Source organism: Ovis canadensis, chromosome X (genome assembly GCF_042477335.2).
Source record: "Ovis canadensis isolate MfBH-ARS-UI-01 breed Bighorn chromosome X, ARS-UI_OviCan_v2, whole genome shotgun sequence".
Taxonomy (NCBI): Eukaryota; Metazoa; Chordata; class Mammalia; order Artiodactyla; family Bovidae; genus Ovis; species Ovis canadensis.
The window spans coordinates 32,482,150-32,499,017 of record NC_091727.1 but is presented as its reverse complement, the minus strand read 5'-3'; the positions used below and the strand labels follow the sequence as shown (position 1 = coordinate 32,499,017).

At 36.7% G+C, this 16,868-nt stretch overlaps 1 protein-coding gene across 7 annotated transcripts in view; it reads left to right on the top strand.

The window, feature by feature from the left end:
- Positions 1-16,868, top strand: part of DMD (dystrophin) — a 2,687,035-nt gene that overhangs the window by 1,826,681 nt on the left and 843,486 nt on the right. For all 7 annotated transcript variants that reach the window (XM_070291485.1, XM_070291489.1, XM_070291490.1 and 4 more), the window contains exons 46-47: positions 10,004-10,151; positions 12,562-12,711. In XM_070291485.1, the coding sequence (XP_070147586.1) occupies positions 10,004-10,151; positions 12,562-12,711 (298 nt within the window). The remainder of the gene's footprint in view (positions 1-10,003; positions 10,152-12,561; positions 12,712-16,868) is intronic.

The window sequence follows — 16,868 nt, the reverse complement described above, 5'->3', positions numbered from 1 at the left end:
TAGATACGCTCCGTGTCCAAATGCACTGTAAACATAGAAAATTTAGCAAATTTATTCTGAAAAGACAGTGGTTCTTCACAAATTAATTTATTGATTTAATGGAATCCCTATCAAAGTCCCCAATGAGATTTATTTTGTAATTTTACCAAATGATACTCATAGTACATAAATTAAAATAGCTAAGGTAGGAGAGGATTTAACCTACCAGGAATTAGACATACTTTCATGCTGCAATGGTTGAAGTGGTTCATTGCTGTCACAAAAATCTATGGTATATCTGCAAACTGAAACTTATTGCATATAAAACACAAAATATAATGAAATCACCACAAATCAATAGAGAATAGATTGTGCTGGGAAAAAAATATCAATTTCTGAAAAACCCTTCAAGGTCAGGAACTCAACTATATAAATTTAAAATGGATGAAGCATTTAGTGTTTTTTTTTACGTGTGTGCGTATGTGTTTTAATGAATATGTAAGGATCCAGAAAAAAAGCAAAAATCTAAGCAGTTGTCAGGTGGTCACAATTTTCAGAGTAGTTTCAGTGAGAGAAATAACCAAGAAATTGACGTGTTTTCATTAGAAAGAAACAAAAATATGTTTTAAAAAGATGAAAGGAAAGCTATAAAATATTCTCAATAAATATATTTTTAAGATAAAGTTAAACGAGCCTTTACAAACAAATAAGAAATCACTGAGGCAAAATGGGCAACAGACACAGCAGATGACTGAGAGTAGAAACAGAAATGACAAATATACATGTTTACAAAATTGTTTAGCTTTTCTGTTAATAAAAAATGTAAAAAAAGTCCATGACCAACTACTGTTACCACCAGCATTGCAAAGAAATTTACCAATATGAGTCTATATTCTTAGTATTCTCGTTGTTAACTTTTCTTCCTTATTCTCAGGAAATTAACAGATAGATTGAGCCACAATGCATGAACAAATGTAGTTGTTATAGGGTTATTTATTATAATGAAAAATTGGAACCAAACTAAATGCCAAATAACAAAACAATGGTAAAATATGGTGTACTCATATATGGCTTTTTACTCAGATCATAAAAATCAATTTTTCAAATAATAAAAAATGACCTAAGGAAATAGTCACAGTAGTGATTAAAGGAAGAAAATAGGTACACAATGTTTATGTAGAGTTTGATCCCAATTAAATACAAAAATCCTAATTACAGTGAACAAGTACATCTCCACCACTTTTATTCTTGGTTGGATATTTTTGAAAGGATTAGAAAACTATTCACTTAATTAGCGGTGTGTTTGAAGTGGAAGTGGAGGTATTAGCTTTTAGAATTTTAGTCTAGGTTTGAAACTGTTTGTTTCATATTACTGTTTCCTATTCTTTGAGCTTTTACTTGTTGGATTTTGGATTTATTCCTCCCTGAAATTGTTAGGTTCTAGAGGTAGGTTGAGAAAAGCCTTACCCATCTATCTAGGTTTTACAAATGTAATGAGATTTTTAACAAGATTTTACTTAACTAAGATGAGGAAGATCAATAGAAATAAGGTTGCTCTCAGTATATGGGACACTGTGCAAGGTGATCTAGAGTCAAATACTAAAGGTGACAAAGATTTGCAAAAAGAGTGGAAAGAGACAAAGATGAGGTAGACTGACCAGTACCCTTGAAACCTAGACCCAAAGATGTGAGCCAGCTTAGATCTTCTGAATAAATAAAAGATGTCTAGAGTGGGATTGCTCCTCTTTCAGAATTGCTTCTCAGTCCAGTGTCTGAGGGAAAATGGTTCTGTTGCTGCTGCTGCTGCTGCTGCTGCTGCTGCTGCTGCTGCTGCTGCTGCTGCTGAGTCGCTTCAGTCATGTCCAACTCTCTGTGACCCCAGAGACAGCAGCCCACCAGGCTCCCCCATCCCTGGGATTCTCCAGGCAAGAACACTGGAGTGGGTTGCCATTTCCTTCTCCAATGCATGAAAGTGAAAAGTGAAAGCGAAGTCGTTCGGTCATGTCCAACTCTTCACGACCCCATGGGCTGCAGCCTACCAGGCTCCTCCGTCCATGGGATTTTCCAGGCAAGAGTACTGGAGTGGGGTGCCACTGCCTTCTCCAGAAAATGGTGCTACTACATATCTAAAACAAGCTGCCAGCAGTCAAGACCAGCCTTTTCCTCCTAAGGTTTGCTGAGAAATAGCAGTGATATTGGCTTCACAAGTGGCACTAGTGGTAAAGAATCTACCTACCAATGCAGGAGACGCAAGAGACACAGATCTGATCCCTGGCTTGGTAAGAGCCCCTGGAATAGGAAATGGCAGCCTGCTCCAGTATTTTTGCCAAAAATCAAGGACAGAGGAGCCTGTCAGGCTATAGTCCATGGGATCACAAGGAGTCAGACACGACTGAGCACAAGCACACAAGCAGTGGTATCACTTCTACCATCAGAGATTTCCCACCTCCTTGGTACCCCAGGTCCAGATCAATGTTAAGAGGACTCAGGTGACCTTGGACTAGAATGTATTACTATGGCTCACACCTCAGAAAATCTTTACTTTCTATAGATGAAGCCCATTAAAATATTTCTACCTTATAAGTACTCAAAAGCAATATTTCACCTCTACTATTTTCCCCCTTTAAACTAGGTCATAATAGACTTTCCCTAGACACTTTTATTTGCATATTTTATTGTGTGTGTATATATATATATATATATACACACAATATTGGAGAAGGCAATGACACCCCACTCCAGTACTCTTGCCTGGAAAATCCCATGGACGGAGGAGCCTGGTGGGCTGCAGTCCATGGGGTCACTAAGAGTCGGACACGACTGAGTGACTTCACTTTGACTTTTCACTTTCATGCATTGAAGAAGGAAATGGCAACCCACTCCAGTATTCTTGCCTAGAGAATCCCAGGGATGGGGGAGCCTGGTGGGCTGCAGTCTTTGGGGTCACACAGAGTCAGACAAGACTGAAGTGACTTAGCAGTAGCAGTAGCAGCATATATATATATATATGTGTATATATATATATATTTATGTACTATGTATATTTTATTTGTATCATGTATGTTTTATTGTATATATACATTGTATATATATATATTTCCATTTTTAATTGGCATATAGTTCATTTGCAGTGTTTCACATGTACAGCAAAGTGACTCAGTTGTACATACATACATATATATTTATTTTTTCTTCAAATTCTTTTCCATTATATATTATAAGATATTGAATATAGTTCCCTATGCTATACAGTTAAAAAAAAAAAGAGGTCTCAGGTGGAATGGAATACTTAGCTTTGTGGAGAGTGCAATGTTCATGGTGGGAGTCATTACCCACCTTACATCTCTCTAAGTAATCACTAGAAAAGTGTATGAAAACTGCAACATTATGTTCTCCTTCAGCTGAGTATTCATTTACCTGAAAAACTCCTTCACAGATCTGCGTAGCTTTTGGGGAGAACCAGAAGAACACCCTAGGTGTTTCTTTGGCTTTCCATGTCAAAGGAAGGCAATTGGGGGAGAGACAGGAGCCATAAATTACCCATAGACAGGAAACCAATGAATGATTGTAAATGGGTTTTTTTCTTTAATGTGTGTTTTTAATTGAAATAATCATGTGGAAGAGTTGTCCATTATTCAAAGTTGAAAGGCTAATTTACCATGTTTTATCTACCAACTGGTTGCTGTTGACTCTGAAGTTCATGATTCCAGTTCTCCTCTCTCCTCTGAGCTCCAGATCTATTTTTTTTCAACTAGTCGTTTCCCCAAAATATCCAGTACAATTAAATGTACTCAGCTGGACTAAATGCCATCTATTTAGCCAGATAAGGTGGGAGCACTCCTAGACCCGGTGACCCAGTACTGAACCTAGATGACCCAGTACTGAATACTGGATGACCACTTATTAGCTGTTTGATCTTGGGCAAAATGTGAAGCCTCATTTTCTTTCATCTGTACATGAGGAAAAACTGGTACTCATCTCACAGAAGTAATGTGACAACTTGTTATCTGATTCAGTGGCTGCTGACTCTTTGCAAACCCATGGACTGTAGCACGCCAGACTCTTCTGTCCATGGGATTTCCCAGGCAAGATTATTGGAGCAGGTTGTCATTTCCTTCTCTAGGGGATCTTCTGAAACAAGGGACTGAATCTCCGTTTCCCATGTCTCCTGCATTACAGACAGATTATTTGCCTTTGAGGCACCAGGAATGTTTTGCCATATGGAAAATGCTTAATAATTTTTAGCGCCTAATGCTAACCTCTCTCCTTTCATCCACAAATCCTGTTGAATCTCCTACATTTTAAGCATTCTGTCTTTTCCTTTTCCCTTGCTACATCTTCATGATTTGGACCTTTATATGTGCTCAGTGCCAAAGAATCCACCTGCCAATGCAGGAGACACAGTAGGTGCAGGTTCAATCCCTGGGTCAGGAAGATCCCCCAAGGAGGAAATAGCAACCCACTCCAGTATTCTTGCCGGGATAAACCCATGGAGACAGAGGAGCCTGAAGGGATACAGTCCATGGGGTTCCAAAGAGTCGGACAGGACTGAGCAACTGAGTACTCATGTGTGCAGGCCTGCATCCCTTAAATCCAGAGGTCATCTGGATCAAGTGATAATGGTTGAACCATGACCTTTTCTGGAATGAAGAGTGCTTCAGTTCAATTAGTCTGTTCAGTCACTCAGTCATGTCTGACTCTTTGCGACCCCATGGACTTCAGCACGCCAGGCTTCCCTGTCCGTCACCAATTCCCGGAGCTTACTCAAACTCATGTCCATTGAGTTGGTGATGCCATCCAACTATCTCATCCTCTGTCGTCCCCTTCTCCTCCTGCCTTCAAACTTTCCCAGCATCAGGGTCTTTTCCAGTGAGTCGGTTCTTCACATCAGGTGGCCAAAGTATTGGAGTTTCAGCTTCAGCATCAGTCCTTCCATTGAATATTCAAGACTGATTTCCTTTAGGACGGACTGGTTGGATCTCCTTGCAGTCCAAGGGACTCAAGAGATTTCTCCAACACAGTAGTTCAAAAGCATCAATTCTTTGGCACTCAGCTTTCTTTATGAAGAGTGCTTCATCAAGTAGTTAACATCTTCCATTTGATGGAGGTTTTAGTTCTGCAGAAGAGCTCAAAGATATTGTTCTATGTATCTGGACTGAAGAATTCCGTGGACTATATAGCCCATGGGGTCGCAAAGAATTGGACATGACTGAGTGACTTTCACTTCACTTTGAGAATTCAGGGAAGGGAATACAGAAAGGCTTTTGTGCCAGGAACCCCACCGGGTCCTGCTTGGTTTCAATTCCTCACTCTCTGTCTTATCACCCTTACCCACATCCATTCTCCATAGAATACCAGAGGGAATGGATAAAATGAATCTTGCTCTACTCAAAATAATTGGAGTAGTTCATCACCTAGAATTTAAAACAAAACATTCTATCCACTTTGTAGCCCTTCCTTGAACCACTTTACCAGCTTCATCTTTTGACCCTTCCTCCCTAAATCTTGAATACTTCAATAGCCAACCATTTCAGCATCATGCATTGATGTAGAAATCCTTACTTTGCATGTATAAGAGAAGCCAAAATATTTGTTATTGGCAAAAACTCATATAATTATCACTAGTCCCTCTGGAAATGAATGCCAAGTCTTTATCGACTTTATTAGCAGAAAATAAGCTTAAGCATATCAGGCAGATAATGCTGATAATAACATTTATTCATAATTACAAGCAGCTAAAGGTAACAGTAAACTGTCATTACATTATGAACCTTTTTTTTTTTAATCCTAAAATAGCCAGCAACTTGGTAGCAGCCAAAAGAACTTGAGTTATTTATTCATTGTTATCAGTGGTGGAAGACTATGCAAACTAACCAAATTTCATTCATTTTAGGCAGCACATTTTACCACATTAACGTCACTGAAATCTGGGTGAATTTGATTATTTCTGGTAGCCAGGTCACATGTGGTTTAGAAGAAAGTGCAAGGAATAGTAGTAGAGCCGTGTTAAGAAGTGCTATACTGCTGAGACTCTTGATGTCACAAAAAATGACACAGTATGGAAAAAGACATCAGTTAGGAGATCTGACTATAAAGAAAGGTGAGCACCAAAGAATTGATGCTTTTGAACTGTGGTGTTGGAGAAGACTCTTGAGAGTCCCTTGGACTGCAAGGAGATCCAACCAGTCCATCCTAAAGGAGATCAGTCTTGAATATTCAATGGAAGAACTGATGCTGAAGCTGAAACTACAATACTTTGGCTTCCTGATGCGAAGAACTGACTCATTTGAAAAGACTCTGATGCTGGGAAAGATTGAAGGCGGGAGGAGAAGGGGATGACAGAAGATGAGATGGTTGGATGGCATCACCAACTCAATGGAAATGAGTCTGAGTAAACTCTGGGAGTTGGTGACGGACAGGGAAGCCTGGCGTGCTGAAGTCCATGGGGTCGCAAAGAGTCACACACGACTGAGCAACTGAACTGAACTCAACTGAGGGGATCTGATGCCTGGTGATCTGATGAGGAGCAGATGTAATAATAATAAAAGTAAAGTACACAAGAAATGTCATGTAATTGAGTCATCCACGTAAAAAAAAAAAATATCTTCCATGAAACTGGTCTCTGGTGCCAAAAAGGCTGAGAACCACTGCTCTAAAAAGAAAAGTGGTATAGGAGGCTCAGACTCTAAATATGAGGAAATTTGAAGAACACTGCACCAATTTTTTCACTTATACTTTTTAATGCATATTCAAAGGGAACATAAGAGAAAAAATATATATATATATATAAACCTAAAGAAAATTTTCTTCATAAAACCTCTACGTGATAAATGTCATCATTTAATCAGCAGCATTCCTCACTCTAACCCACATCCTGGGAGTATACACAGTGGTGTTATATGACCTGCAAGTGAAGGTCTATTTCATTTGGTGAAATACTGTAGTGCACATCAGTGAGTAAATTAGATTATGTTTTACCGTCAGTATTGCAAAAAATGGGAACAATTCTTTTGAAACAGAAAAGTGCATAACATTGAAAAGAATGATGGCCAAATTCATTCATTCACACAACAGTTATTTATTTAGCATCTTTTCTGTGCCAGGCATAATTTCAGGAACAAGGGTAACAGTAGTAAATAAAACAGGCAAAATCTTTGCCCTCAGAAAGTTTGATTTCCTGTGTAAGATAGACAGTATACAAAACAACCAAATGATAGTGCTTTTTTGTTTTGGGAATGCTCAGTCACTCAGTTATGTCTAACTCTTTGCAACCCCATGGACTGTAGCCTGCCAGGCTCCTCTGTCCATGGGATTTCCCAGGCAAGAATACTGGAGTTGTCATTTCCTCCTCCAGGGGCCAACCCAGGTATCAAACCAGGGTCTCTTGTAGCTCCTGTATTGCAGGTGGATTCTTTACAACTGAGCCACCAAGAATATTTTAAGTACTAAAGAGAAAGATTGACTAGGGAGAAAGAACAAAAATTGGAGAGAGAAGAGGTGTGATTGTAGGTAGAATCATCAGGAAAGACCTGCAGAAGCTGAGGAAACCAGCCATGCTTGATTTGTGAGGGAAGGTCGTTCTAGGCAGGAAAAAACAGCAAGTACAAAAGCTGAGGTCTCCAGAAGGATAAGAGAAAGGGAGAGTAGATGGAAATGAGGTCAGACAAGTAAGGAGAAAGAGGATCAGCAGATTTTATAGATCAGTGCTTGTCCATACAAAAGTAGTGAGCCTCATATGTAATTTTAAATTTTCTGATGTCATATGTAAAAAAGAGTAAGAACAGGTGAAATTAACCTATTTTATTTAACACAATATATTAAAAATATTATCATGTTGACTTGTACATATTTAAAGGACTAATGAGATATTTCATATTCTTTTTTAATACTTTAGAAATCGTTTTATTTTTATTAGTTTTATCTTTATTTTTTACAATAGATCCTTGTTAATTGTCTATTTTAAATATAGCAGTCCGTACATGTCAATCTTAAACTCCCAATCTACTCCTCCCCTCCACCCTTTTCCCCATAAAAATAGTTGTATTTTTATAGCAGTTTTAGATTCACAGCAAAATTGAGTAGAAGGTACAGAGATGATTTTTTTTTGTACTAAGTCTTTGAAATCCAGTATGCAATTTTTTACACTTACAGCACATCTCAGTTTCCCTCACATCATTTCAAGTGCTCAGTAGCCACATATGAAGGTGTCTAGTATCTTGAACAGCACAGATCTAGACCCTAGTAGAGCGCTGTAATGACTTTCCTTTGATTTGAATGAACTGGGAAGCAATAGAAGAGTTTAAGTGCAATGATGACATAATATGATTTGAGTTTTCAATGGAGCCCAAAATAGGACTTGGGTTTTTATAGAATCTGCTGTTTGGAGAATAGAAAAAGAAGACAGTGTCTTCTTATGTGCCTCGGATAGACTTTGGACCAGCTCACATCAAAGAACAAAATGAGTATGAAAGTGAAAGTGAAGTCGCTCAGTCGTGTCCAACTCTTTGCGACTCCATGGACTATAGCCTACCAGGCTCCTCCATCCATGGGATTTTCCAGGCAAGAGTACTGGAGTGGGTTGCCATTTCCTTCTCCAGGGAAAACTGAGTATAGAAGAACATAAATCCAATAACCAGATCCGGTTTGAGGAATTAGTGTAACTATAGTTCTCTCAATGTCCTGTCTTTGCACAGGCTGTGAATCAAATCCCTTTTCATGTTTCAAGACCCAGGTAGACCATTATCTTCTCTGACATATCTTCTATACCTTTCTATACCCAGAAACTTGTCCTCCACAATATTCTATCATAGTCCTAGATTTACATGCTTCTTCCCTCTCATGGACTATGAGATCTTCAAGGCAAGGTACATAACTCATTTCTCTTTGATTCGAATACCTGCTTGAGTTCCTGGAAGTCAGTAAGCCCTCAATAAATATTTGTCAACTTGAAGCAAAAACAAACAAAAAATTATCTGAACAGTCCGCAAATGGAAGCAACTCAAGTGTCCACCAACATAGATATATTTTATACAGTTTCTTTCTATGTAGTGAAGAAGATAATCTACACAGAACGTGGATGATGATTGTAAATGTTACACTGAGTAAAAGGCAGTGTGTTTAGTCACTAAGTCATGCCCGACTCTTTTGGGACTGCATGGAGGGTAGTCCGCCAGGCTCCTCTGTCCACAGGATTTCCCAGGCAGGAATACTGGAGTGGGTTGCCCCATATACATAATGCTCAATACATGCAAAATAATAAAAGTTGGCAGGATACTGATTACACTTGGAGGTAGTGACTGCAAGGGTTTTGAGGGAACTTCTAATAACATTTTATTCCTTTGATGTATCCAAGGGTTGGTGTATCCATTTTTTAAAACTATATTGATCTCTATAGTTATATGAACACTTTGCTATATGTATATTATACTTCAGTTCAAAAGCTTACATACCACAGATACATAGTTCCCAAAAGACAATAAAACAAAAAAAATGTAAATTGTTAAATAAGTGCAGCTTATTTTGCTCAGCTGCGTTCTGATTCAATATGTAAGAATAAGTTTATGGCTAATTGAGTAACATACAGTATATGTGTTTTTATAATTAACAACATCCACTAGTACAACATATGTTAAGTATTTTAAATCAATTCCCTCTTTCCTCCAAAAGGATTTTGTGTTGTAATTTGGAAAACATTTGAACATGTAATAATTTAGTGTTTTCATTTAATTCCCTTGTTTTTGCTTTACAATTTTCCATAAAGATGTATTTCATTTAAGCACCTTAAAACATGTCATTTCACTTTATATACTTACTCTAGTGAAGTTGTTCTCAACCAGAAACAGTTTTGCCCCAATGGTGATATTTGACTAAGCCTTTAAAATATTACATCCTTAAAAATATTATATCGTTAGCATCTTCAAAATGGCTTGTTTTAAAAAAGTGTGTGCAGCTTTTTTGAGTTTTCTTAAATAAAAAAATAAAACTTGAGAAATATGTTCTTTAAAATAATTTTATTCTTCTCCAGGTTAGAAGAACAAAAGAATATCCTGTCAGAATTTCAAAGAGATTTGAATGAATTTGTTTTATGGTTGGAAGAAGCAGATAACATTTCTAGTATTCCGCTTGAACTTGGAAATGAGCAGCAACTAAAAGAAAAGCTTGAGGAAGTCAAGGTAATTTTATTTTCTAAAATCTCCCAGGGCCTACTTGTATGTGAACCTAGGGGGAATTCCCTGGTGGTCCAGTGGTTAGGACTTGGCCATTCACTGCTGTGGCCTGAGTTTAATCTCTGGCCGGGGAACTAAGATCCCACAAGCTACATGGTATAGCCAAAAAATAAAAAAAAAAAGGTATAAGGATACTGATAGTTCTTCAGTAATTTTTCTCACAACTTGATTTTGTCTGAGCCCAGTGAGTATGTATATATTTTTAAAAGTATGTATGGGATATATAGGTATGTTTCTATTTGTGTATGTGTGTGTATAAAATGCATAGTGATACTTTTTAAACTGATTTGAAATTAATTTTAGACTTAATGGAGAATTGCACAGCTCCAAATTATTTTAAAAACTGGGGAGAATCTCATTTAGAAATGATCTCATTTCTTATGGAAGATCTTAATTGCCAAATCAATCTCCCTACTTCAGCCTCTAATTAAAGGCATTCTATTTGCCTGAAGCAATGGTTTGGTTTGGTTTGGTTTGTCTGCAGGGTAAGGGGAGGGGATGTTGGTTCACTTTCGATACTGGTTGAATAAAACTTCTGGTGTGTTCAAGTGGTTTTTTATGCCCACTTAACATGATGGAGAAGAGAATGGCAACCCACTCCAGTACTCTTCCCTGGAGAATCCCCTGGATAGGGGAGTCTAGCCGGCCACAGTCCATGGGGTCTCAAAGAGTCAAATACAACTGAGCAACTAACACACTTGATGTCTGCTGCTTTCTGATTAGCTCTCCTGGCTGACCGAGATGCTTTGATTGTGCTGTTGGATTAACTTTCATGGTTTAAGTTTTAGGAAAGAAACTCCTTTGGATCTGTTTTACTTTAATTCTTGAAGGGAAAGGGAAATTAACATTCAATCATCCCCTGTTACATACTAAGTATTAGATGTATTTACATCTGCTATTTTATTTAATCTTATCAAACTTCCAAAATGGTTACTATCCTCGTTTTACAAGGTCACAGAATCAAAGAGAAATGGAACTGCTTCTTTATCAATGATTCAGTTGATTTGCACATCCAGATTGGACTCCATGTCAGCTACTTATTTCTGTGAAATAAGAAATGTGTACCTGACAGAGGATAAAGTATAAGAAGTAAAATATTGCTTAATTCAGTAAACAAATATTAAGTACCTAGTATATGTCAGATAATGTATTAGGTATTTGAGAGTCAAAAAATAAAAAGTTTTTGATCCATAGTTTGAGGATGTTATGCCATGGAAAAATAAACTCAGTCTGTTCTTAAAAATTCATCTTTCCTAAATATATTGAGTGTTATACATGTATATATAGGAAAGTAATTGATAACTCATTTAAGAGACATGTTTGGTGGTGTTCCCTTATTAATAAATATGCATTGATTTCCTTTTTTTCCCCTTGGTCTAGATCAACACCGTCCTATAGCACCATCCAATATCATTTAACAACATGATAAATGTGTTGAATATTAGCAATTTTAGTAGCCACTAGCTGCACTTGCCTTTTGAGTACTTGAAAGGTAGCTGATGTGACTGAAGAATTAAGTCTTTAATTTTATTGACAGTTAATTTAAATTTAAATAGCCTCATGTGGCTAATAGAAGATACAAATAAATAAAAGACAGTTAATAAAACTATGATAGCTTTGTAGATCATAAAAAAGGGCACTTTCAATGTGATGTTAAATGAATAAGAAAAATTCAGGAATGTGCAGGTATCAAAATTAAGTGTTCTTGAATGAAAACACCCAAGTTTGGATCACCAGTCTATTGCTTGCTACTTCTGTGTCCTTGGATCTGATATTTAACCACTCTGTCTCAGTTTCCTTCTATGTAAGATGAAGATAGTAAGATCTACCTCATGATATTACTATATTACGTTAACATTTTTATATAAAGCATCATATAAAGATAATATATGTGAAGAGGTTAGTTAGCACAATGCCTGGTAGCAGGTATGTTCTTAGTTATCTTTAAATATGATAATGCAATTTCTTACTATGCTAAGTCATAGTATAGAGACCTAATACCTGAGAGGATGCTTAAATTTGCCCAGATTATTCTGAGAGGTGTGTTTTTAGACTTTTAACACTGTTTAAGGTATTGTTTTAGAGCTTATCATACTACATAACATTCTTCTCTTGAGGAAAAAAAAAATCTCTGAGGGATACAAGATATTCTGATCCTTTGTAGGATGGGCTGATTTTCTTAGGCATAGGTGTCTTAGTGCACCAGCTGTACGCTCTGTAGAAAATTTGGTATTTAAGGAACTGGTGGGCCTCCGGTCTTTCTTTATTTTGATAGATTAATCAATAGAGGCAAAGACAAGGTAGTTGGCATTGTGCTGTAATTCATTTTAAATGTTGTTGCATTTGTCTGTTTCAGTTACTGGCCGAAGAGTTGCCCCTGCGTCAGGGAATTCTAAAACAATTAAATGAAACAGGAGGAACAGTGCTTGTAAGTGCTCCCATAAGCCCAGAAGAGCAAGATAAACTTGAAAATAAGCTCAAGCAGACAAATCTTCAGTGGATAAAGGTTAGACATTAACCATCTGTCCTGTCACATGTGTTAAATGCTGCAAGCATTTCTTTTGTTTCATGGTGCTTAATTGGTAAGGCTGGGGAGAGGGCTGGTTTTATGGATTGTTATTTTGTTTTTATTTTAACTGACCATTTGATTTGGGTGTATGTATGATTTGTTGTGAATGGAAGGAATGTTGATGGTGAATGATGGTACAGTAATAACCAAATGCCAAGTTATATACCACTATTACTTTACAGAATTATTCTAAAGGAAGAGACTAGAAAAAAGATGAAGTGATTCATTCAGTGTTCAGGTGTAGGTTGACAATATTTAAGCAAGATGGAGGTTGTCCAGGTCAATGAGTATCATAAATCAAAATTACTTATCCTTACTAATAAGGTCGCCTGCAATGCAGGAGACCGAGGTTCGATTCCTGGGTCCAGAAGGTCCTCTGGAGAAGGAAATGGCAACCCACTACAATATTCTTGCCTGAAGAATCCCAAAGACAGAGCAGCCTAGCAGGCTACAGTCCATGGGGTTGCAAGAGTCGGACACGACTTAGCATCTGAACCACCTCCACCACCACCACCACCACCACCACCACCACCACCAATAGTATAGACTTAATCAAGGATCAATGCATGCTAACTTTCTCTAAAAGATATTTTATTTATTTACTGTTTATTTGTTTACTTAGTTACTTGTGAGTCTTCATCTTTCTTGGATACTTATTAAATCTAATATTTTATTTTTTTAATATAATATTTTAATTTGTTTATCAAATTAATGCATACTTGCTCTTTAAAACCAAGCGGTGCATATGAATTTTTTAAAAAGCAACATCAACTGGTCCATCAAAAGGCTATTTATCAGTATTACTGTACTCCTATGACAACCTTGTCATAAATCAAGTGAACATATATATATATGAATCTATTCTGGATTCTCTTGATTATCAATGTCCTTCCACTAGTACTGCAGTGGCTTTGTAACAGTCATCTTTCTTTTTTTTTTCCAGTTCAGTAGTTTAATTTTTTAATGAAGATTTTGTGTTTTTAGAGCATTTTTAGGTTCACAGCAAAACTGAGAGGAAGTTACAGTGATTCCCCAAAGACTCCTCCCCCCAAATTCACACTTTCCCTTGTTATCAACATCTCCCACCAGAGGGGTTCAGTTCAGTTCAGTTCAGTTGCTCAGTTGTGTCTAACTCTTTGTGAGCCCATGGACTGCAGCACGCCAGGCTTCCCTGTCCATCACCAACTCCCGGAGCTTGCTCAAACTCACGTCCATTGAGTCGATGATGCCATCCAACCATCTCATCCTCTGTCATCCCCTTCTCCTCTTGCCTTTAATCTTTCCCAGCATCAGGGTCTTTTCCAATGAGTCAGTTCTTCGCATCAGGTGGCCAAAGTATTGGAGTTTCAGCTTCAGCATCAGTCCTTCTATTGAACATTCAGGACTGATCTCCTTTAGGATGGACTGGTTTGATCTTGCTGCCCAAGGGACTCTCAAGAGTTTTCTCCAACACCACAGTTCTAAAGCATCAATTCAAAGTACCAGAGGGGTACATTTAACAATCATCTTTCAACAGCTTGAGATACAATTTATATACCATGTAATTCACCCATTTTAAAATGTACAGTTCAATGGTTTTGGTATATTTACTTTTTAAATTGTACATATATATAGCATAAGATTTTTCATTTTAACAATTTACAGTATACAATTTATGGTCATTTATTATATCCACAATGTGAAACCATTACCACTATCTGTTTCTAAAACATGAAAGAGAAATTCTGTAACCATTAAGCAATAACTCCCCATCACCCTACCCCTGAACCCATCTCCCTAAAAGTAACCTCTAATCTACTTTCTGTCTGTATGTTTTTGCCTGTTCTAGAGATTTCATATAAGTGGACTCACACTGTATCTGTCCCTTTGTGTTGAGATTATTTTACCTGGCATAAGATGTTAAAGTTTCACCCAGGTTGTAGCAGGTATCATTGAACAATATTTTATTGTGTATGTGTGTATGTGTATATATACACACAATGTATATATGTGAATATACACATTTGTTGTTGTTTAGTCATAAGTTGTGTCTGACTCTTTTGCAACCCCATGGACTGTAGCCTACCAGGCTTCTCTATCCATGGGATTTTCCAGGCAAGAATACTGGAGTGGGTTGTCTGGGTTCTCCAGGGGATCTTCCTGACCCAGGGATTGAACTCACGTCTCTTGCATTGGCAGAGGGATTCTTTGCTGCTGTTATATCTGAAAAGTCCCTCCATTCTGAAAGAATAGTCTGAGAAGGCAACAACAACATATATTTGTGTGTATATATATATGTATGTGTGTGTGCATACACATACATATGTGTATATATGTGTGCACGTATACATACAATGTATATACGTGCATGTATACATGTGTGTGTGTATATATACACACATGTATATAACACACACACAAACCCACATACTTGTTTTACAAAAAAAATTAGGATCTGGTAGTATAAAAATTCAAACCTTATTCTTCTTAGTCCAGATTGTTTTTTTTGCTATTTTTGGTTCACCAAATAAATTTTAGAACCAACTTGCCAATTTTTACTAAAGCCTTCCAGAATATCGATTTGAATTGTGTTGAGCTTATAGATCAGTTAACATTTTTACACTATTGAGTCATCTAATCTGTGAAAATGTTATATCCCTTCATTTACTGAGGACTCCTTTAATGCATTTTTAGAAATACTTTGTAGTTTTCAATCCAGAGGACCTACACGTTTTATTAGATTTAATCCCAGATATTTGATGTTTTAGTCCTTTTATAAATGGGATTCATTTCAAGTTTTATTTTCTTTTTGTTGCTGATATATAAAAATAGATTTTTTATGGTAAACACACATCCAGTGTCCTTACCAGATTCACATACTAATATCAATGTTTTGTAAAACATTTTGGATTTCTTTAATGTGCACAGTCATGGCATCAAATAAAGGTAGTTTCTCTCTTTTCAGTCCTTAGGATTTTAATTGTTTTTGCATAAACTTGGGCCTCTAAAACAATGTTTAAGAGAAGGGGTGATAATGGGAGGCCTTGAATCATTTCCTGTTTCAGGTGGTCTGCTTTCAGTAATTAATCATTAAATATTATGTTCCTTATAGGACTTTTTATAGATCCTCTGAATCAGGTTAAATAATTTTTTCCCTATTCTTTTTTCTCAGGCTTTTACTATGAATAGGTAACCTATTCATAACTTTCTCTGCATTTATTAAAAAGATCCTATGTTTTTTTTCCCTCTAAATGTGACAAACGATAGTCATTGTTTTTGGAATGTGAAACTACTCTAGGATTCCAGAAATAAATCCTATTGGCCATGATGTCTTCTACTTTTTTATAGATTGCTGGATTCAGTTTTCTAATATGCTGTTTATGATTTTTATATCTTTGTTCATGGCAGGAAATGTTCTGTAATTTATTTTTTAATCCTTCTCGAGTGTTGATAGCAATGTTAGACTAGTCTTAATAATCAAGTTCAGAGGTTCTCTCTTTCTTTGTTCTGGAATGATACAAAGACTGGTGAAAAATTGGTGAATATTGGTATCATTTCTTCCTGAGATATTTGGAAGAATTCAGTTGTAAAGCCATCAGTGCATGGGGTGTTATGTTTCGTTTTGTTGTTATTATTGAGGTTTTTTGGTGAGAAAATTTTTGATAATGGATCCATTTTTTTAAATAGATACAGGAATGGTTAGATTTTTATTTCTTGGTGTGTCAGCTTTTATAAGTTGTGTCTTTCAAGGAATTTGTCCATTCCCATGCTATTTTCCCTTTTGGGGTTGTAAACTTTTTAAAATACTGCTAGGGATCCTGTGTATATTTATATTTACAAAGAAGAAAATAGACTACAAACTCTAACTACCTGAATGGGTCTTAACTGGGATATTTTACTCTATGTAGTAAGGTAGAAAGCTGAGTCTCTTGTTGAAAGAGACCTTCAAAGTCTATAATACAGTGGGCTTTATTCTGAGCTATTCATACCAATGCTAAAATTCTTTCCAGACATGAAGTTCAATTTCTCTAGGTACGAACCACACTCACTGTTTTGATTTAGTTTTGCCTATAGGTCAGTGTTAAAAGAAGGCCATTTATTATGCAGTAGTTTTG